Below are 23,876 nucleotides of genomic sequence, written 5' to 3'. Positions count from 1 at the left end.
AGTGTCGGTAACGGACTGACAAATGGATGGTAACGGACTGACACCTCTGAATTTTATTACTCTGAATAACGGTTACTACATAAAATCCAGAGCAAAGAACAAATTATGTAATTAGGAGCAACACTGAATACCCATTGTGATTGATCAAACCAATACTCTTCCTTATATGGATGCCGAGCTACATTGGGCATGATGAGTAACTTGATGGGTGACATCTGATTACCTCAATCCCAACTTTGCTTTTGAAAAAATTAAATAATGAAATAATGATTCGCGGAGTTGAAATCTATTCTGTCAAAGTCAAACGGGAACTTTATTTCAACTATGAAATTAAATTATCAAAAAAAAAAAAAATGTAGATAAGAAAGGACTTAAAAACTGGGGAAGGTTTAACATTCATTTGGTACTTATTTTTGAAGCTTATTTTTATTCTGTATTTCATCTTGATTCCTGAAGCTTAGGAATTGTCAATAGGCATGACCGTCACTTCAAACTGGTCGATAGAATTGGCAGTCAATCTCTTCCTCATCTGCACTTGACCAGAAAGCCAGTTATAAGCTCTGCGAAAGATCTTCAAAATTTTCATTTGGACCATTTTATCCTTGATTGTTACAATTTTCTTATGCAGATTGTGGGATTTCTCTTAGAAGTACATTCTGAGGTTCTGAGGGAGAAAAATAAACGTAAGCCAATTTTGATTCCTGGATGAAATTCCCTAACAATCGACAACCTCTTTTTCAGGGTTTTTTACACGAAACTTTTTTGAATTTTCGTCCTTTCTCTTTTTTCATCTCTCACAATTATGAAATCTTTTTCACTTGGTGCTCGCCAAGAGTACTTCTTGTCCAAATATAAATTTTCGATCAAATTATTTTATTTCATCTTGAAACCCCATTTCCATGATTAAAATTCAAAAACCATTGGTTGATGTATTGGATGCCCTTAGCAGGACAGGCTTAGTTTAATTTTTAAAAATTTTTTTGGGAGGATTGTAGACCCTCAAAGTTGAATTCAGTATTTTACTTTCCTGTGCTGAAATGTGAGGCAGATGTGGATTTAGGTGTGCTTGGTTTACTTTCTTTTGGAGTTGTAACTTGATCGGCTTTTCTCTTTTTTTTCCATTTTGCTTGAAAAAATCCCGTTATTTCTTTTAAGAGTCCTTTACAATCACTTTCAAGTTTTCTTTGAGGCTCCTGCTTTTGTTGCCTATCTTTTTCATAAACAATGTAATACCCATCAGTTTTCAGTCTTTCTTGATAATTTGAACCATGGATAGAGTAGGAAACTTGAACCTGTGAATAAAGAAAATTGAGCGAAATTACATCATAAGCTATGAAAGACAAATAGGAATAAAAAGCAAATCTTGTTTTCTTAAAAATAATACAGCAAAACTAAGAAAATAAAACTCATTTTTAACTTGTATCATATTACTTTGTAACAACTAAAATATTGACATTATACACAGCTAAACAGCTTGCTGACCCACTACATTTAAAGTGACTCAAGAGCTTTTCACATTAATTTAAATGTTTGATTTTCTTTGTATTTCTCCCAGGGCTTCTTGCCCCTTTAATAGAAGACTACTACTGGCTCCATTGTCATAAGGATATTATAGAACAAAAAACAGTGTTTTTCCCTCAATTCAAACATAGCAAACATCTTCAAGTGATCAAAAGATTCACAAGCTTTAAAAGATTCAACTTACCTATTGCAAAATAGCAGGCTTGATGTTGAAGACCAGTGTTTGAAATTTTATAATCTTTGAATTAAAATAGAATGCTAGGGCTATTGGTCAGTACTGACTCCCAGGCGCTAGCACATGCGGGTCAGTACTGACGAACAGACGCCAGTGCCTGGAGGTCAGTACTGACCAATAACCTGGTGTCTATTGGTCAGTATTGAACAACAGGTGCCACCGCCCACAGACACCCTCTCTTGGGTCTGTGCCACCGCCCACCATTGATCAGCACTGACGAACATCGGACCTGTTCGTCAGTGCAAAGACCTCTTCGCACTTATTCGTCACTTCCAAAAGTATACCATTTAAAAAAAAAAACAATTAAAATTCCAGGCTCTCAGGCCAACTTATCCGATGGCACACAGTAACACTTGGTCACCTAGATAAGTTTGATTTCTAACGCGTTAGATGCCGTTGGGGCAACGATATGACTCGTTATTTCAAGCCACCGTAAGATTCTATTTTATTTTATGTTGTCCATTCTATTTCTTTGGGTTATTTTGTTTTTATTGTTTTTTTTTTCCCCGTATATTTTCGTTATAGCTTTATTTAAAGAAAAATAGAGGAAAATGTGTTCTAATATTTCCTGTTACGATTCTTTTATAATACTTTGTCCATTCTATTATACTACTACCACTCACTACTACTACTACTACTACTACTACTACCACTCACTACTACTACCACTACTGCTACTACCACTACTGCTACTACTACTACTGCTACTACTACTACTTATATGTCTTTTATCTTCCATTATTTTCTGGAAGATTCTGCTCCCTGACGCTGACCTTTTCTTATCAATCAGATCACCCCCCTGGGGCACCCTATCCTCTACCCACGCTGACATTTCATTCATGCTGCAACCTCAACCACCATTGAGTACAGACGACAAAGTTATTTTTCATTATATTTTATTTGTTTTCCACGTTTATTTGTGTATTGTTGTGTTAATGAAGGGTTTGTACCCGAAACGTCCATTGTCTGTTTTGTTCTCATACGAAGCCTTTCATTTTCACTCTTTCGTTAGTATTTTACGATCACCGGCTTCAGGCAGCCCTTACCGTTTTCTACTTTTCCTGTCTCAGTAAGATGCGAGCAAGCCGAATTTCAAATGACAGGAATGAAGAAAGACGAGACAATGAAAGAGCTTTCACTTTCAGTTCTAGCGCCACGCATCAGTGCAGTGAGCATGCGCGTTGGATGAACCGAAATATAGGGCTTCCAATTTGGCGTTTCAACACCAAATTTGGTCTTTTTCTCAGGATTGGACAATTTCACTTGTTTAATTAATTGATATATTTATTAAACAAATCTCACGTAAACCGACAAAAAGATTTAGTGAAAACAAGGGCTTCCCTGCGACTAGTATGGGACAGGAAATGCTGATTTATTTGTCGTAGAGCGTTATTTTTAAAAATGGCATTTTTCCATAATTTTGGTACCGTCAACGCCCGTGGCCAGGTCAGAACTGACCAATTGGCATCAGTACTAGTAATAGTAATAGTATTAGTCAGTACTGACCCCCAGACGCCGGTGCCTGTTCGTCAGTACTGACCCGCAGGTGCCAGCGCCTGGGGGTCAGTACTGACGAATAGCCACTCCGAAAATAGAATTAGTCAGTCTGTTACTGTCAGTCCGTTACCCTAAAAAATGTCAGTCCGTTACCCAACAAAAGTACCTTAAATGATAAATTTCTTGAAAAATTATCTTACAGTGCTAAAGCCATTCATGTAAGAACAGAAAATCTGAAATAGTGAGTCTGTACAACAATCACATCTTTCGTAGATGAAAAAATACTGTTTTAATGGTAACGGACTGACATACAATTTCCCAAGGTCATTAAAACGACCGATGAGGACAACATTTCATTAAAATCATAAATTTGAATGTTTATATAGGTTCCTGATACTTATAATTGTTTTGATATCAATAAACAACAGCAAAGGTGGCTATAATTTTGTAGAAGTTGCAAGGTTTATAATATTGAGAAAATATTCTTGTCGTTCTTCAAATAGGGGATACCCTTACGTTAAGCTATAATAAGCATCCTGTACCACAAATATGCACGAAATATCCTTATATTCATAATCCTGAATGATTTTCCAACAAATTGGTACCAAATTTTAATATGTTCTTAAGAATTTGTAAAACACCCCTTCGGTTGACATTTTCATGGAATTTCCCAATTATAGTAAGTATCAATATCAACAGGTAGTCTAAACCCGCTTTGTTTGATAAGAAAGACAAAATCATGGATCAGTTGAAAGTCCAGTTAGAAATTAAAAAGAAAAGAGGTAAAACTCTTCAAAAGTAACAAAAGTCAGTTAAAGTAACTGCGGTCTAAAGTTAAAGCTTTGTAAACAATACAGTGCATTTCCAAACAAAATCAGGACATAAAAAAACAACATATTCTGTTAGTGTTAGACAGGCAAGAATCCTTCTACAGTCCGAATCGGGGGTTATGAGCTGAGTTAGTCTGATACGAATAATATGAGCAAAACAGAATTTCTTCTGAACTCTTCTTTTGTTTCTTTATCAGTTCTGCCCTCTGCCCACTGATGCACTGTGTTTCACTGTGTACGCACATTGGAATTTGAGTCCGAATAGCCATGGGAGTCTATTCAGACTCGAATCCGAATTGCCACTTCACTACTATATTTATTAACTGATATGGGGTGATTGTTTATAAATGATGTAGTGTAGGAACCTATTACTATTATGTCGTCATGGGGTGATAGTATATATAATATGAATAAACCACTGTAGTGATATAGTGTAGCAAGCTATTACTATTATTTCGTTACTGTAAACTATCACAGAGTGTTATAATGCTTATGACAAACTTTAACTTTAATGTCACTCTAGAGTGATTTACCGATCTGCTGTGATTATTGCCAGACACTGTGTATCAATAACGATAAACAATTATTGCCAGATATGGTCTGTCAATAATGATGGGTGATTATACACACGCTTTGAAACACCGTTCTTTTAAACATTTATCCACATTCCAAAATATGGAAACTTTAGTAATGCACATAGAAGTAAGTAAAGTCGATAAAATACCAATGAAAGTATAAAATTACCCAACAATAAATCAGTCGATTTATAGTAGGTTACTATATACAAGATGTGCTGACATTCATGTGGATGTCATGGCCGAATGGGTAGGTCTTCTGTCTTAGAAAGTTGTCGGAATCGACTCTGTGTGTCTGAATCATGGCTCTACCACTTTGTTTTTTTTTTTCGTCTTCTTTCTATTTCGAAAGAGTGTTGCAAATGATAAATGTTCCCCCCCCCCTTTTTTTTTTTTTTTTTTTTTTTTTCTTTTCTTCTTTTAAATCTTTTTCTCTCTCTTTTACTTTTGGTTCCTGTCTATAGCATATTGTAATATTTATCTCCACTCCGATCTCAATAAGTGCATACTAAAAATATATAAAGATGAACTAACAAACAAACAAAATAAAAATTCAGAGGGCAATCAAATGGTCAGATAGAAAAAAAAATGTAAACAGAAACAAAATAATTGAGGCAAAAAAGAAGATAAAAGAAAAAAAACTTGCTAAGAAACAATAAAGAAACAAACAAATAAATAAATAATCTTGTTCAGAAACATGGAACAAATCATCAGAGAAAAAAATGATTATAAACATATATTTAAGAAAAAAAAAAAAAACTATAAAAAAAATAGAAACAAGTTTAAGAAATTCATGCTCAGAAACAGAACAAGGCCCAACAAAAAAGGAGAAAAGAATAGACTTCCTCGCTAATAAAACAGCAAAAATCAGAAAGTGGAGTTGTTTTTTTGTTGTTTTTTTGTTTTGTTTTTGATGATGATAATAATAATAATTATTATGGTGATGCTATTAATAATAATAATTTAATAGTAATTGTAATAATGTTAATAATAATAATGATGATGATAGATGTTTTAAAACATACCCGGAGCAGAACAAATAAATAGAGCAAAATATATAAAATGAATTAAAATTGAATGATTATCGGAGAAATAAAAAATTCAATTACTTTAAAAACTCCTGCTTAGTATAAAAACAGAACAAAAGGGAAAACAATAAACATCTTTTGAAAAGTTAAAAAAAAAGAAAACAGTCTTTTCATTCCTACATTGGCATTTTGCATAAAATTTTTCTGCCCACGTGTCTAGCAATAACAAAAGGCCAGGCTTTTTATTATTGCCAGACATTAGACAATTACTATGGCTACTAGATACAGACGGATACATATTCAGTATTTACAACCCTATCAACTTAGCATGCCTACAAGGATTCTGAATTTTCAGGACCATCAATTTTTTGCCTGTCACTATGTCAGATAAATACATAATAGAAAGAAAAAGTGAATGTAAAATGCGTGACAAAGAGAAACAGTTGTGAGTTTTTGGTGGGCCTTTTTTTGTTATAAATAATGTCACATCTTTTCTGCTTATCCAATGATGTCGAACAATTGTTCTTTGATAGTATGCTGCTCCGCAAAGTGCCTAAGTGTTTCAATGACTGCTTTTGTTTCAATGCGAAATTGACTATCATCGTCCTCATCAGCCAGTATTATATTTTATGATCTGAATGTATGTTATGGTCGATTTTATCATAATCTTCGACTGTCAATCAATTAACATTTTGTGTCTAATTATCCCCTTCAATGTGTGTGTCTTTGATATCAGATATTATATTATGATGTAAGGGGGGGGGGGGGGGGGGTAGTGATTGACAGATATGTTAGTAGTATTAGTATTCACTGAGTTTAATTGCTTTTAGTTTTGATATTTTTATGGCTGGAATGGCTATTTTTGCACTCTTGGAATTGTGAAAATCCTTTTTATATAGACACTCTCTTGTAGCCCTATAGGGGTTATGCCCTTCCACCTGCTACGGACACAGCAACCCCAGGACCTCAGCCTTCCGGGTTGGAATTCAGGAGCAGAGATTTTTTGGAGTGGCACCCATGGATACGTTCTCGGGTTACAAATAAAAGAGGAAAAATGGGACTTTGACAAGATGTTGTTACGAGCTAGATGTCATCATAAGGTTAAAGACAAGCTGTCAAGGATTTTCTACTAAAGTTTTTTGAATGACCATGATGTAGCCCAAATCTCTCAATCCAATTGAAAATTTAATTTGTTGCATTACATGAAAAAATAAGCAGCTTATAAAATAACCATCCAGTATCAAAGAATATTCAGGCTTTCAGGCTCATTTGGTCCCCACGAGATTTCAACAGAATATCACCAACATTTGATCATTTGATCAGCATGCCCTGAAGACTTTCCTCAAACCAAAGGGAAGACGCACAAAATATTGAATTATGTTGAAAATGCCTCTCGTTGAACTTATTCAATGTAGTGTTACCAAATAATGTCCATAATTTGTCCTTATTCATGATGCTTAGAATTCCCTTTCATTCATGAAGTAGATAGACTGTAGTCTTTCTTATATATTTATGACCATGACGATGAATCACATTTTGATTAAATACTCTTTCTATAATATCTTTTGATCTTACCCTCTGATGTGGTTAATTTTTAACTTCAGATGGTTTCTAAAATAAAGTTTAAAATAGAACAGAGTTTTTTATTGCATTTTTTATCTCTTTACACAGAGAGGCATGATCTTACTTGTAAGACACATTCCTGTAACATTGAGGAATATAGTTGCAAATTTGTCTGGAAGAATCCAATGGAGGTAAAAAGTTGTCTTTTTTTACAATTTTAATTAGTTCTTCTCTATATACCTTTCAGTCTCAGTGTCATATTTCTTTAATGATTGACTTTGTTATGATTTGGCGCAAAGTAAAAATGTTGATGAAAAATGCCAAGACAATATTGGATGGCTTGTTTTCTTATTGATTCAATAATATCATGAGGGAAATAACCGGATTATTATTATTATTATTATTATTATTATTATTATTATTATTATTATTATTATTATTTATTTATTTTAAAAAATTTTTTTAATGACCCACTGCTTCATTTTTGTGTACTATGTTGCCCTGGAGTTATTTTGAAAGAGATCCTGATTAACATTGAATTTGAAGTTGATATTTATGATGAGAAATATGTAAATCTATTTATTTGCATTTTTCAGAAGCTATGTGCATTTTCATCAATAAAGTATAAGTATTTCAGTATAGTATCTTATTGATTCTATAATATAATGAGGGACATAACAGGATTAATTTATTGAAAAATATTTTTTTTTCATTTTAAATATGTAATATAAAGAGCAAAATCAAAACCAATGTTATGTCAAATGATGTCATGTTCTGCTATTGTACAATAGATTTTTACATAATAATTAAGATTTCTCCAACTCTTCCATTACAGCCATTTCCAATTGAAGACGTGACTTACTATCTTCTTTTGTTTCCCTCCACTTTGATTGTCTTTGTTGGATTTATTATACTCAACTGGCTTGGAATCAAGTTTTTTATGCACAACTGAGCAACTGTTGTGTATCCCAATAATGGTGATTTACTGCGCTGTTTAACATCATCCCTCACCTTATGTCTCTCTCTCTCTCTCTCTCTCTCTCTCCCCCCCTCTCTATCTCTCTCTCTCTCTCTCTCTCTCTCTCTCTCTCTCTCTCTCTCTCTCTCTCTCTCTCTCTCACTCATGTACACCTTTCCCCCCGCTTAATTTTAAATCTGTTTTTTTTTGTTTGTTTTGTTTTGTTTTTTGGGGGTTTTTTTTTGTCATGTTCCTCTCACATCTTCTCATTTTACTCTTCTTTTAAACTCTCTTTCCCGTCCTCTCCTTCCAACATTCCCCATATTTCATTTCATCCCATGAAAGTAACATGCTTTATATTACTATAATCAATGCAGTTTCTGGATCTCCCTTGTCCATGCCATTCAGTTATGCTCTGTCTGAACATATTCCTGTAATTGAATGACTTGTATCCAGTCATGTTCTCTCATTGTGTGTTTTTGAATGACTTGTATCCAGTCATGTTCTCTCATTGTGTGTTTGAAAATCTCTAAAATTAAAATCTATTGCTATGACAGTGTTGAAATATCGAAGTATTTTCTGGGCTGTCAAATTTCTGCTGGTCAGCGAAAATCCTTGATTTCAGAAATTTTCAGTGGTTTACAGCTGATCAGTGGTCATGGGTGAGGGCCAGTTTTCTGGTTAATTCTGGTTTCACTGTAATATGAAGTAGATTTCTTGTTTCATTGTTGATGACGATGATTATGGTGACAATCTTTTGTGAAAGTCTGAGCACCACATTTATTGCCATAGCTATTTCAGGTTGTCATTTACACCCGGTTTTCTGGGTGGGGTTCCTGACCTCCCATAGTGGGCAGGGAGGTACTTACTGTGCCTTCTATCCCCTATATACAGTTTCCAACATGCTTTCTGTTTTTGTCTTGGAATGAGATTACTTGGTTTTGTCCTGGTCCTGGCCGGATGCCCTGGCTGAGAGGGAAATGGTCAAATGTATATTAGTTTTGGGAGATGATATTTTTTCCTTGTAAATCATCTCTCTGTTATGCATTGTATTATTTTTCTTTATATTATATATGATTTGTAAAACATTTGAGTGTATTCCTCTTTAGTGGGGACCTGTGCTTGTGTCTGGATGAGACTTTTAGTGATGTCAAACAAAGTATACTGATAGTGTGCTCTTGGAATCTACACCTGCATCTTATTTGAACCAATTCCCCTTTGTCTTACCTTTTCTTGGGTGCTTTAATTGTAATTCTAAAACTTTTCACTATCCCATTTCTAGAACTTTTTACTATCCCATTTTCTTCCTTTTTACTGGCGCTGCCGTAAAACCCTTGCAAACAAAAACAAACAAACAATACCCCTGGTTTTCACTAATAATTTACATATGCTTAATAATAATGATGGTGATGGTGATGATGATAATAATAAAATAATGATAATGACAATAATGATGCACAGTTGTTAAGTGCAGGGAATACATGTACATTTTTTCCTTTTTTCTTTTTGTTTTTTGATTGTCAAGTGTGAAAAATTTCAATTTTCAAGTTTTTGAGTCCCCTGTTTTTTGTTTCAGGCATTTCAAAAACTACCACTTGTTATAAATGAAAGTAAAGCATTTACCATCCAGGAGCTCATCAATAACCCCATACTTTGGCCTCTTGCTTTAATGTTAGAGTAAGTAAATTTTTATCATGTTAGAGAATGTTTTGCAGAATGGATTAAAAATAGTCTTTAATACCCGTCAGATTCATGGAGCTGGAATTTATCTCAGGTGCTGTTTCAATAGGTTATCGATTGCTTGCTACCCTTTGGATAAGGTTCTAATCTTTGCTATTGCAAATTACTTTCCACCCAATCTTACAGATCCAGCTACCAAATCACTATCAGTTGTGCCTTTCCTTAGGGCATACCACCAATGTTGTCAGTACAAATCCGTAACTCTACGCCACAGCAAGACATGGAATGAATTTATTAAGTTCTCTTGAAATGTTTATTGTTATTTTGTAAGACATTATCCATTGCAGTTTTAAAACTAGAAAATATGGACGGGGTCCTTCCATCTTCCATTGTGGGCAGGAGGTCAATTACTGTGTCTTCTATCCCCTTATATCTGTTTTCCGGGTTGCTTTTTTCTTTGTCTTTGAATGGGATTGCTTGGTTTTGTCCTGGCTCATGCTGGGGTCCTTAGCTGAGAGGGAAACTGTCAAATGTATAGTATTAGTTTTGGGAGATGCTTTTTTTCCCTTGTAAATCATCTCACTGTTACTGTTATGTATTATTGGTATGTTTTCTTTTTGGATATATTCTGTAAACATTTGAGTGTATTCTTAGTGGTGGGTGGGGTCCTGTGCTGGTGTCTGGATGAGACTTAGGTGATCTCAAACTAAGTACACTGATAGTGTGCTCTTTGAATCTACATGACGTCTGTTCCCTATTTAAGCCATTCACCTTATTTTTCTTGTTCTTGGGTACCTTTACCTCCATTAAAAACAAAAATAGAAATATTTATGTATGTTTTAGGAATATATTTTATTATTGTCATATTTAAAAAAAAAAAAAATTTTAATTAATTTTTTTTTTTTTTTGGTTTATTTTTTAATTTTCCTTTTTCACTCAGGGTGTTGATATACAGCTCTTATGGAATCCTAATAAATCTTGGATCTGCAGATGGACGAGCCACATTTGAGTCTGCGTCTTTGATTCTTGTCATTGAAATGGTTAAAGTGAGGTTTTTGAATATTGGCTAACTAGATCTATACAATTAAATTCCATAGGGGTCGTTGTTACATTTTATAATGTATATATTTTCTTCTTCATTATCTTTTTCTTCTTCTTTTTCTTCTTCTTTCTTCTTCTTCTTGGTATTTGAAATGAGGAAAGAAAAGATGAAAAGTGAGAGAGATAAAAAAGAAGAAAAGATTTATAGGTCATCTTGCATTGAATCTACACCTTGCTACTGCTGAAAATATTGTACAAAAATAGATTGGGCTTATTAATCTTTTCAATATCTAGCCTTATTTTATTGTAGTACAGTGCAACCCCTGTTTAACGACATTGCCCGGGACCGGAGAATTATTTTATTATTCCGAAGTTTCAAGATCGTGGAAAAAGCTGCCTCTGTGAGACCCGTAGATACATACAGTGCAATATGCAAACCAGTGACTGAGAGAAGACACGTCCTAACTATGTTAGAATCAGTGCTCTTAATTTTCTGCTTTTTTGGCGGAATTCCATCTTTTCCAGCATCTCAGACTTTTTAGCCATTATCCGATGGTCATCAAATAAAGAAATTCGTTTTGTTTTTTTTCTATCAGCATAATCTCTGAGTTTGTTGTAATATTTCATGAATGGGGTGTTCTTGAGACGGGAATTTTTACTGGTTAAGAGTACGGTCGAGGTATCAAGCATCGGTTTCAACTGCCATTTGTTGCTATAATGATGTCGCTATTTGGGGGTTTTTATTACTGATAACATATAGCAAAAAGATTGGGACCAGAGGTCAATGTCGCTATCCAGGGGTTGTCGTTATTTAGGGGTGTCGATATCCAGAGGTTGCACTGTATTAAACATGATTTTATATGTGGTCTATATATGTATTATTATATTTTCCAACGATGAGCATCATTTAGCTTGTCTGATGATTTTATTGTCTCATTAATTTTCTTTTTCATTCCTTTTGTCGCCAGTTTATTAATTAAAATTTAAAAAAAAATTAATTTTCTCCCTTCTTAGCTGATCTTGTCAATAGCCATGTTGTGGCAGGAAGTCTCTCACACAGGATTGCCGAGATTTCGTTTGAAGGACATTGTGCCTTTTTCTGTCCCTGCATTGTGCTACTGCTTCAATAACAATATTTCCGTTTACATGCAGGCTGAAATGGATCCTGCAACTTTTCAAGTGAGTTTAAAATAACTTGAAAGTGTGTTTTAAATCTTTGTCTAGTTTTGGTTTTGATTCAAATCATGAAAGAGGGGAGCAAGCACATGTATAAGATAAAAGTCATAATTATAAAAAATGTGAATGTGACAGTGCCAGGTGAAGGAGACAAAGAAAAATACATGGAAATAATGATTTCGTCTCAACGAGAAATTTATTCTCTGATCTTCTGATTTTTGATCAGACATGCTACCATTCATAATGATAATAATTTTGTTAATAATCTTAATGTAAATCATTTATACTGTTCCTATTCCATATGCAAACAGCTCTAGGCGCCTTTTCAATACAAAATCAATTACATCCATACACAAAACATGCTTAAAATATGGTTTCATATCATGAAAAATAATCTATATTAGGGAAAATGATTTAATCTATCAAATATTTTTCTAATAAAATAAGTCTTAATATTTGTCCTAAAAGTAGTTTCTGTATGGCATTATCAGGATACTCCTCTATTGCGTGAAATGTCTGACAGGTAATCTGAGAGGGTGTCTGGCACTGTTTAATTTATACTTTTTCTGATTCCAATCAGTTATTTTCATCTTCCAGTTCCCCAGAATTTAAACCATAGGATATTTTGTATTATGGCATTTTATAACAGCTTTTCGAGTGTTTACTTTCTTTTTATTTCCGAGCTCTCTTTGTTTTTTTATTTTTGAACTGGGCTTTAACACCATATGGCATGAAACCTTTTACCCTTTGTTTTTGAATTAGAAAATTGATAGAGAATGTTTATTTTTCTATATTTTGACCAATACTTTATCGGCCAATTTATTTATGTCCCTCTCAGGTTTTATGCAATTTAAAGATTGCTTCTACTGCTTTATTGTACAGAATCATAATAGGGAGGTTTGTATTTTGTTGTTTATTTTTGATTATCAATTTCGTTATTTATTTTATTATTCAATTATCTAACCTTTAGTATCATTCCTTACTCATTGTTCATTCTCACAGTTTAGATATTTAATTTTATAAAATTATAAACACGGAAGGTTTATATTTAAGTCTCATATAATATCCCATTTATCCATCACTGGGTGGGGTTCCTGACCTCCCATAGTGGGCAGGGAGGTACATACTGCGTGTTCTATCCCCCTATGTCTGTTTTCCAAATGCTTTCTGTCTTTGTCTTGGAATGAGATTACTTGGTTTTGTCCTGGCCCTGGCTGGGAGGGAAACAGTCAAATGTATAGTTAGTTTTGGGAGATGATATTCCTTGTAAAACAGCTTTCTGTTATGTAATGTATTATGTTTTGTTGATGTATTATATATGATTTGTAAACATTTGAGTAGGGAACTGTGCTTGTGTCTGGATGAGACTTTTAGGTGATCTCAAACTAAGTACACTGATAGTGTGCTCTTGGAATCTACATCTGCTCCCTATTTGAACTAATTCTCCTTTGTCTGCCTTATTCTTGGATGCTTTAATTGTAATTCTAGAGCTTTTTACTATCCCATTCTCCTCCTTTTTACTGGTGCTGATGTGACCTTAATATGTTGCAAGCGCTGTAAAACCCTTAAAAAAACAAAACAAAAAAAAACAAAACAATTTATCCATCATAATTTCGCTCGGGAAGATAGAGCTGTAGATTTAATCATAGAACTTTGATATATCCTGTTACTGGATTGACTTACAGGTTGTTTGACTGCATATGGTGAGAATAACACGGTAATCGTAGTCGTGAGTATCATTAGACCCATCAGGCTTATGTAATTAAAGTTAATCTAGTTGTAATTTGTATGCCATGAACTATAAGAATTGCTTTTTTCTCTCTGAGCTGGACACTAGTTTTTTTCAAATGCATTTTAAACAAATATCATATTAGATTCAGCAATCAAATTTCTGTTAGGAGGAAAATAAGGTCAGATTGAAATCTGATGACTGCTGGCAAATTAATAATCTGATTCATAAACATCTAAGAAACTAGGCATGTCACTTTAAAATTATTCTAGCTCTTGTTTCCTGCAACTATTTTTGTGAAGACTTCTGCTTCCGTATTTGCTTAAGATAATATTTTTCTTCTTCAGGAAATTGAACAATCGCCAATGGCTGTCTCTGGTGCTATTGTCTTTAGCTGGTGGCATTAATGGGTAAAACTACCAATTATACAACATATAGATCGAATAATTTGATCATTTATTTTTTGACTGAATTAAGTTGCTTTATGACTTAAACATCCAGGAAAAGAAGGATTATTTTTTTTTACCTCAATGATCCTCATATGACACTAACTTGGCTTTAAGATATGCTTCTGAAGATTGGTTTATTATAGATTATACAATCTTATTTTTAAAGAATGAAATGATTGAATTTAGGGTTGATGCATCTTTCTGTCCCAGATATCAAGGTTTAACAGACCAGACCAGGTCTTTAAAAGAAATCCATGTGACGGGGACAGGGTTAATCATGACAGTCCTCTATTGCTCAACGTCTGGCTTTGCTGGAGTATATACTGAATATATATTGAAAAAAGATTCAAAGGTCTGTATATGGAGTTTTTAAAAGTAATATAGTCCTCTGTAGAATTTTTGTTGAGGGGGATGATGCAGGGGTCTATATGATCTGTTGCCTTGTGAAAGAATGTCAAATTATAGTAGCAACAAGAGATGAAATGAGTAGGAAAGTGCCAGAAGACAATAGAGAATAAAAATTTCGCGGCGGTGATGAGGGTTTGAACCCCCGACCTTACTGGTACAACAACTCCACCTGGCCGGGGATAGCGTGACTCTACCGTATGAGCTATCCACGATCCCAAAAAAAGATCGTCTCTAACCCTAGTCATTATTAGAGCCCTCTCTTCCCGACTACTTGAGATCGCGGGTCCAACACACACAACCTCTGCGAAGTTAGTTGGCCAGCAATAACGCTTAATAGCCAATATTCTCAACACTTACATAGAAATTCTTTCAAATTATAGTAGATACTTCAATTTTTATTTATTTATTTTTTTTTTTGTAATGTGAAGTCTTAAGAATTTGCTACATTATTTTCTTCTTCTGATTTTCTAATCTTGACTATTTTTATAGTCTTTGATTAGGGATGAAGAAATGATGCAAGGTATGATTTTAAGTAAATAAATGTAACCTTTTAACCCCAATCCCACTGTCCTACACTCCTTTCCCTCTCTTATCCTCACTATTTATTTTTTCCAGGTATCATTATCACTTCAGAACTGTTATTTGTACACATTTGGTATTGTTTTGAATTTCTTTGCATGGATTGTGCAGTCAGGTTAGTCAATTTGTATATTCTTCAATTTCTTACCTTTTATTTTATTTATTTAGTTTTTTTTTTTTTTACTGAATATGTGTTATGATCAAATAATCAAAAGCATGAAAACAAAAAATCGGATTGAATATTCTTGCATTTTTTTTTGTAGTGAAACGCTCTGGAAGAGTAGTAGACGCCTGTATGCTCTTATTTTTTGATGATTATAAGGTTGAAATCATCCTGACTTTATTTAAATTCGAAGGCCAATATAATACTTCTAGGGTAAGTTACATACACATCTTTCAGTGCTTTTGAATATCTCGCAATTTAAAAAGTTATCAAACATGTCACTCATTTTCAGGCATTGTGACAAGCAGTGAGGGGCATTCCTGGTCGAGTTATAAGTATTTATAAGAGTAGAAATGATGAAAGTTCAGAAAATGAAATATAGGGAGAAAATATTTTTAAAGTGTTAATTTTAATTTTAATAATCATTCTATTTCTATGGAAGGCCAGATTTTTCTTTTTCAACATAATAGAACTACAGTTGTCTATTTGAGAATGACTTGTTAGATTACTTCAATAGTAAAGTCAATACAAATATGATATTGGTGTTAATTCTGAATGTAGGTTTGTGCATACCTTTATATTCCTTGTCAGGTTTGAATTAAGTTAATGGATTTTGTGTAGTTTAAGGTTAATCTTGATGAAAAAAAACAACTGGAATATCATAATCATATATTTTTGGTGAGAGGTAAATATGTTTAAAATGGCCATCGTAATTAATTTTTTTTTTACCTGTATCTCAATTCATAAATAACTGCACTCTGATTGGTTTCACAGACCCCTTCAAAATTATCTCCATTTTCCCATGCATATCTTCCCTATCAACAACCTTAGATTTTGTTCTTCTTTCAGTTGGTATTTTAAATTTATTTTTAAAGTGGGTGGTGAAAGTGATATTCAATCTTACCATGCCAGTTCCTTTAGATGATGAGGTTGGAATACATAGGTGACCAGATTAGCCTGTATCCACCAAAAAATGTTCATCTCTCGGTAATGGCTTGAAGTATTTCAATGAAAAAACTCACATATTTGTTGTTTATTAATCTGAATTACCTGGGTGGGGTTCGTGACCTCCCATAGTGGGCAGGGGGGTACATACTGTGTCTTCTATCCCCTTGTATCTGTTTTCCAACATGCTTTCTGTCTTTGTCTTGGAATGAGATTACTTGGTTTTGTCCTAGCCCTGGCCGGAGTCCTAGCTGGTAGGGAAACAGTCAAATGCATAGTTATTGTTTTGGGAGATGATATTTTTTTCCTTGTAAATCGTTTCTCTGTTATGTATTACTATATTTGTTATTTTCAATGTATAATGTTAGCATTTGAGTGTATTCCTCTGTTAGATTTTGTGATTGTGTCTGGATGAGACTTATAGGTGATTTCAAACTTAGAACATTGGTGGTATGCTCTTGAAATCTACATCTGATCCCTATTTGTTCTCAGTTCCCCTATGTCTTACTTTATGCTTGGGTGCTTTAATTGTAATTCTAGAACTTTTTACTGTCCCATTTTCTTCCTTTTTACTGGCGCTGATATAACCTAAATGTGTTGCAAGCGCAGTAAAACCCTTTAAAAAAAAATAAATAAACTGAATTACTGATGACTAATTCACATGAAATTCATACTTGAATCTAAAAAGTTACAAAACTTGTTCTAAATGCTGTCCATTTCTGTCGATATAGGTTTTAATTTGATTGGAAAAGGCTGGATCAATCTTAAGCAATATTCCTTTGGGGTATCATTGATTTCCTTGGTTACAGTCTCTCTCAAGGCCCTAGTGCATTGAAAGGTTTTTTCCACAAACCCTGTCCTTTAATAAGGTGAAAATCTAGTAGCTCAGGGCTGTGAGACGACAATGGATGATCAGTGGGATGACCTATGACTTTGTCACTAAAGTGGTCACTCTGGATGGGGTGCTTTGATCTCCTATGGTGGGCAAGGGGTTACTTGCTGTGTCTTCTATCCCTTATATCTTTTTTTGAGTTGCTTTCTGTCTTTGTCTTGGAATGGAAATTGATTGGTTTTGTCCTGGCCCTTGACGGAGTCCTTAGCTTGGAGAGAAACAGTCAAATGTTTGCATTAGTTTTGGGAGATGATATTTTTTTCTTTGTAATTGTAATTATCTTTTTGTAATGTATTCTGTTTTGGATATATTTTGTAAACATTTGAGTGTATTCATCTTGGTGGGTGGGATCCTGTGGTGGTGTCTGGATAAGACTTTTAGGTGATCTCAAACTTAGTACTCTTATAGTATGCTCTTAGAATCTACCTCTGTTCCCTTTTTGAACTAGTCTTACTTTTTCTTGGCTACCTTCACTTGTAATTCTAGAATTGTTTCACTATCCCGTTTTCTTCCTTTTTAATGGACTGAAATGATCTAAATGTGTTGCATGTGCCTTAAAACCCTTTTTAATAATAGAAAGTAGTCACTGATTTATTTCCTCAAAATCTTTGAAGTGTTTGGTGCAGCCTCATTTTGTTTAAACCACAGACTGGTCCTCTTGTTTATTCCCGATACTCTACCCAACCTCTTCCAAATAATTTTCAATACATCAGCATATCGATCTGATGAAACTCACAATTTTCTCCTCCATGAGAAAAATGTCTCATTGTTTGCCCTGATAACTCAATTCTGCCCATGTAGTAACCTTTTCAATGCAAAGACTACTCTTGAAATGCTCCAAATTATAACAATTTTTGCTATTCAGATATCTGATGAGGTAAAAGTGGGCTTCATCATTGAACCAAAATCTTTGCATGAACCTTTCTTAATTCATTTGGTCCAGTCAATGGCTCATTGCCTTTCTCATTCTCTCTTCATATTGAGTCTGTCCATTTTCAAAAGTGTTTTAGAAATTCACTGAGAATAGTTAGATCTAGACTTCATTGTCAAATTGATTATTTTGTTTCACAAATCACTGATTCATGGACAACATGAATTTTCCTAGGAGTTCTTTGCGAAAGCTGTTGACCACTGTTGGTCACCCTTGATCTTTTATTCCTTTTTTTTCTTCGGACATGAAAATTAGATGTCTACCTTTAGTAGGATGGTAGCCATTTTCTATTTTTTTTGAAGTAAACAAAGCAATTTTTGGTTACAGAATATTAAATCCGGATGTATCAAGCTATACAGCTCCGAGTTTCAAGCAATTCTGTGCATTACCAAGTTATTTTGTGTTTCATGTTTTTCTGCTCAGTGATATGTTGGACTATTTATCTTTTTGTGTCAACGAAGATCACAAGGAAATAATTTGAATTGTTTTGTATTTCACAGATGGAAAAGAAAATATATTCCATGGTTACTCTGTTTACGCATGGGCGGCAATATTTGCTCAGGTTAGAAATTTTATTCTTTTGGTTTGACTGTTTCTATTAAATTCTTAATTGTAAGAATTAATGTTTTCAATGTTATTATTCTTGCTTTTGGTTAATTGAAGTTTAAGTTTTACGCCTTATCTGTTTGATTATTATAATTTTATTATTTATGTGTTTTTTTTGTTTGGTTGTTTTAAAAAAAATATTTTTTTATATGAGGCTAGGCTGAAAAGTTTTGCTATTTACTTGATAACTCCCTCATTTGTTAGGAATAATTCGTTAAACAATATATCAAAAGAAAGCTTGAAATCTCAGCTATAGATTGCTTACTTTATTTTTCGACATAGCCACCGTCACAATCAACCCAGAGCTGACAATGCCTCACCATTTGACGTCGGCAAAAATACTTACGTCCTTCTCCACACCAAATTTGGACAGCAGCCGCCTTCATGTCTTTGTCGCTTTCATAGTGGTTTCCTTTGAAATACTCCTTCAATTTAGGGAATATGAATTCTGAAGCTGTTAGGTCGGGACTTTGGTGGATGTGGCAAAGTGGAGAAATCCATTTTCCTCAATGCAGTTTGAGTCTGTTGACTTGTGTGGGGTCGAGTGTTATCATGTTGCAATATTGCATTTTTCTGGGGTCGCATTCTTTTCAGTCAGGCTCTCAGTTTTTTCCAACGTGACAACATATTGATCGGAATTCACTGTTTTGCCCTGTTTCAAAAATTTGATATGAATTATCAACAACACAAGTCCCAGAAAATCGTGAGCAGCACTTTTCTAGCTGACGCCACAGCTTTGAACTTTTTTGGATAATAAAAGTTCTTGTGTCGGTATTCCACTGCCTGAAGTTTGCTCTCTGGGACATAATGGTGGACTCATGACTCCAATGACTATTTCTGAATAAAGGCATCACCTTCGTCTTCATACCTTTTCAATAGTTTGGAGCAAATTGTTTTTCTCTGCTCTTTCATGTCACTTGTCAACATTCGTAGGACCCACCTGGCAGAATCTTGCAGACACTTTCCTGTTTTCAAGTATCAATGTTACGATGTGGTGGACCATTTCCTTTGAAATTCCAACTTCTTTTGCAATTTCAGTTTGTCTATATGCCGATTTGCTAGAATCATGTTTTCAACTTCAGTTTGATTGCTGACATTTGAGCTCTTCGGGTGCCTCCCACAAAGAGTTTGATCTTAATAATAATAATAATAAATGGCATTTATATAGCGCTTTACCCCGTTGTCACAGGCTCTAAGCGCTTTACAGTGATATAAAACAAAACATATTACAGTGAGACAAGTGTGAAGGAAACGTGATACGAATTCAATTTAACAACAACAAAATATGAAAATAATATTGCAACATTATGACGTAAAAGGATAAAACTTTAAGCGAGATTTGAAAGTTGTCAACGAATCCGAGCATCTCACGTGTGATGGGAGAGAGTTCCAAAAATGGGAGGCCGAAAATTGAAAAGACTGTTCACCTATTTTACGGAATGGCTTAGGTTTGACAAGGATTGATTGGTCATTGCTTGACCTCAAGTTTCTATTGGGGACATATATGTTTAGAAGGTCTTTAATATAGGAGGGACTGTTCGTGCTCAGGGATTTGTAGACAACAGTACAAATCTTATAGGCAACTCTTTTTTCCACAGGAAGCCAATGTAACTCACGGAGAGAAGAGTTGCTGACGTGTATTTCTTGTTATTGCGTACAATGAGCCTGGCTGCGTTATTTTGAGCAACCTGAAGTTTGCTAATTTTGTCTTTAGCTAAATTCGCCCAAAGGGAGTTACAATAGTCCAATTTAGATAAAACCAGGGAATTAATTAAAAGTTCTGCTATATGCTTCGGTATTAAATTACGAATTTTGCTTATTTTTCTCATTTCTATGTACATAGATTGTATGGTGTTATTCACGTGGCTTGTCATGGAAAGATCTTTATCAATGATGACGCCAAGGTTTTTTGCTTTATTTGAAAATTCAATTGTGCTATTTCCGAGAGTAATAGGTAATTTATTTGCCTGTTTAAGGATACTCGGCCTTCCACACATTAAAATCTCAGTTTTACTATCATTTAATTTTAACTTATTTTGGTACATCCAAGATTTAATCTCATTAAAACAGCTCGTAATTCGTTGTATTAAGAACTGTAAATTACTAAGGGGTGCTGAATCATATATTTGCGTATCATCTGCATAAAAATGATAACTCAGATTGAATCTGGATATCACACTAGAAAGGGGCTGCATATATAAAGTAAAAAGGACAGGGCCAAGAACAGAGCCTTGTGGCACTCCAAAATTTAGTAAAACTTGTTGTGACTGAACACCATTCACCACGACAGTTTGCCATCGATCCTGTAAATATGATGTAAACCATTTAAGGGCAATTCCTTTTATGCCGAACGTATTTTCTAGTCTTCTTAACAAAATGTCATGGTCAATGGTGTCAAAGGCAGCTGAAAGATCTAAAAGGCATAATACATTGATATTGTTAGCATCAGCATTACATAACAAGTCATTAAAGATTTTGAGAAGCGCCGTTTCAGTACTGTGTTGATGTTTGTAGGCTGACTGAAAGGGTTGTTCCAAACTGTTGTTCTTAAGATGAGATGTTAATTGAGTAAGAACTACCTTCTCCAAAAGTTTTGACAAAAAGGGTAAATTTGATACAGGACGATAATTGGTTAATATATTGTGGTCCAGTGATGGTTTCTTCAGAAGTGGTTTGACGAGGGCACTTTTAAAGCACGATGGAACTTCGCCAGTCAGTATGGATGTATTTATGATTGATGTAATGGATGGTAATAATGTATCGATGGAGCTGGCCAAAAGCTGTGCTGGTAGGGGATCAAGGTCGCAGGATTTAATGGGGGCTTTTTTTATTAACTCGTTTATGAAACAAGGTGAAACTGGTTGGAACTTGTCTAAAGGGGTACCACAGAATGTATTTGTATCTATAAATGGTTCATACCGATCTAGTTCTGAACGAATGTTATGGATTTTGTCTTTAAAAAAGTTGACAAATGTGTTTGGCAAGTCTCTTTGATTGGTTGTAGATGGTAATGAAGTGCATCTTTCACGTCCAAGTAGATCATTGCAGATGTTAAATAATTGTTTTCAAGATTTAGAAGTTTCGAATTTTGAAAGAAAATATGTGGTCTTTGCCTTTTTTATTGTTGTCTTCCAGGCACGAAATGTGTTCTTGAATATTTCACGATGAATCGTAAGGCCTGATGTTTTCAGCAGTCTTTCTGCTCTCCGACACTTCGTTTTAGCTTCTTTAACGTCCGACGTATACCACGGAGCATACTTGCGTTTGGTGACGGTCCTTGTTTGGAATGGCGCATGATTGTCAAGCGGTTCGATGAGACAACTATTCCACTGGTCTGGAGAAATCATTGAATTTTTAGTAAGATTTGTTTCTAAATCGCCTCTAAAATTGTCCAAATTAATGCCTTTAATGTTTCTGGTTGATGTGGTGGTGGTTTCTTGGCATGGTTTTGAAACGTCAAGACTGAAAGAAATGAGGGAGTGGTCCGAAAAGGGGAGATAATCGACGATGGCGTTGGTTTTTTTGGGACTCTGAATTTTCTACAATTACTCAATCTAAAATATGACCAGCAGAGTGCGTTGGCGCTGTTACGATCTGGCACATGTTGTTCTCCGATAATGACTCGTGCAATTTAGCGGTGTCTGTGACGTTGTCGAAGTGGAAATTAAAGTCACCGAGTATAATTGAATGGCCAGGACGCGTGTGTTGCAAAGTTAGCATCTCGTTGATTTCCTTCCTAACATCGGGTAATTTTATTTTATTTTTCTTGTTTGCTGGCGGTCGGTAGATGCAGTTGAAGTTGTATCTTGTATTCTGGAGGGATAATCTAAGATCAATGGCCCCCATTGTTTTGCAGCGCATTTCGAGGATTTCCACATGTTTCGATAATTTTGTTTTATAAAATACGCCAATGCCACCACCTCGCTGATCTTTCCTTGGATACGATCTAAATTGGTACCCAGGGGGTGTCATAGCTTTTTCAACTGGGTCGTCTCCAGACTGTGAGAGCCATGTCTCTACTATAAATAGTATGTCGAAGTTCTTCTCCGTTAATAAATCGTTTAATTCTTCGGTTTTGTTATGGCAGGAATGTGCATTGAGAAGACCAATAACAATGTTATTGTTGTCGTTTGTTAAACTGTTTATGGTCGGTACAGTTACAAGTGTTGGTGGTGGACGCGGGTTTGTGTGGGGACGGGGTGGACGACGAGTTGTTACCATTGAGATGTTGTGTTGTTTCCGTTTGCCTCCCCGAGGCCTGTTCTTATTAATATTATTGTAATTAGTCAGATCACTTGAGTTAAAAATCACAGCTGGAATGTGACGTTGTTTACATTTACCGCCTCGAGGCCTGTTGTAAAAATCAGATGTTGAATAAAAGTGTTCACAATTATTAAAATAATGATGGTGGTAAATCACCGCTAAAAATAAGGTGAACAATGTTTGCAAGAGAGCGGCGGCCATTAAGTGTAAAAATCGTTTAAAACTTACAGTTTCCATGATAAAATACAGAATTATACAGCAGTCCTTTCTTAAGAATTGATAAAAACTATACAATAAGAAACAGTATGTTTTAACGAGTACAACGAAGTAAAAATGTCCAGGTATCAATATGTAGAAATCACAAAACAATTAAAATACACCAGAGCACACAACGACACGTCTTGCCTGTTAGGCTGTTGTTTACATGATCTTGAAGTTTTTTTGTTTCGATTGGGTCTCTTCCTTCCACAAACCTTACCTATCGCTAAACAGTGCTATAATCAACACAAGCGTCACCATAAAAGCGCTTCATTCTAGTATGGATTTCAATGGGTGAAAAGCATTCAGAAATTCGATAACAGTTCGCTGCTTGAATTAAATATCTTTTGGTGCAGCCATGTTCATTTTTTATTTTGACCAGGGTTGTTCACCACATAAAAGAACGAAAGCGATGACGTCATGCTGAGACATTATAGATCTTAGGTATTTTGACACATCAAATTCAATTGGTTAGAAAGTATTTATACCAAATGTTAGGTTCTAAGTCAAATATCTTTGAAATTTAGGAAATTGAAAAACTTTTCAGCC

General features: G+C 34.6%; 1 protein-coding gene across 3 annotated transcripts in view; it reads left to right on the top strand.

Moving 5' to 3' along the window:
• LOC144964156 (putative UDP-sugar transporter protein SLC35A4) overlaps positions 1-23,876 on the top strand; it is a 29,836-nt gene that overhangs the window by 4,753 nt on the left and 1,207 nt on the right. For 2 of the 3 annotated variants that reach the window (XM_078898099.1, XM_078898097.1), the window contains exons 2-11: positions 7,358-7,440; positions 8,085-8,226; positions 9,784-9,884; positions 10,828-10,933; positions 11,943-12,107; positions 12,943-13,001; positions 14,181-14,243; positions 14,493-14,634; positions 15,306-15,384; positions 18,701-18,762. In XM_078898099.1, coding sequence (XP_078754225.1) covers positions 8,224-8,226; positions 9,784-9,884; positions 10,828-10,933; positions 11,943-12,107; positions 12,943-13,001; positions 14,181-14,243; positions 14,493-14,634; positions 15,306-15,384; positions 18,701-18,762 — 780 coding nt within the window. In that variant the 5' untranslated portion in view covers positions 7,358-7,440; positions 8,085-8,223. Of the gene's footprint in view, positions 1-628; positions 684-7,357; positions 7,441-8,084; positions 8,227-9,783; positions 9,885-10,827; positions 10,934-11,942; positions 12,108-12,942; positions 13,002-14,180; positions 14,244-14,492; positions 14,635-15,305; positions 15,385-18,700; positions 18,763-23,876 lie in introns of all 3 variants that reach the window. The other variant, XM_078898098.1, reaches the window with a different exon arrangement.

Source organism: Berghia stephanieae, chromosome 2, assembly GCF_034508935.2.
Source record: "Berghia stephanieae isolate SIO BIC M18660-M18661 chromosome 2, UCSD_Bste_1.3, whole genome shotgun sequence".
Taxonomy (NCBI): domain Eukaryota; kingdom Metazoa; phylum Mollusca; class Gastropoda; order Nudibranchia; family Aeolidiidae; genus Berghia; species Berghia stephanieae.
This window is presented reverse-complemented; position numbering and strand designations above follow the sequence as displayed.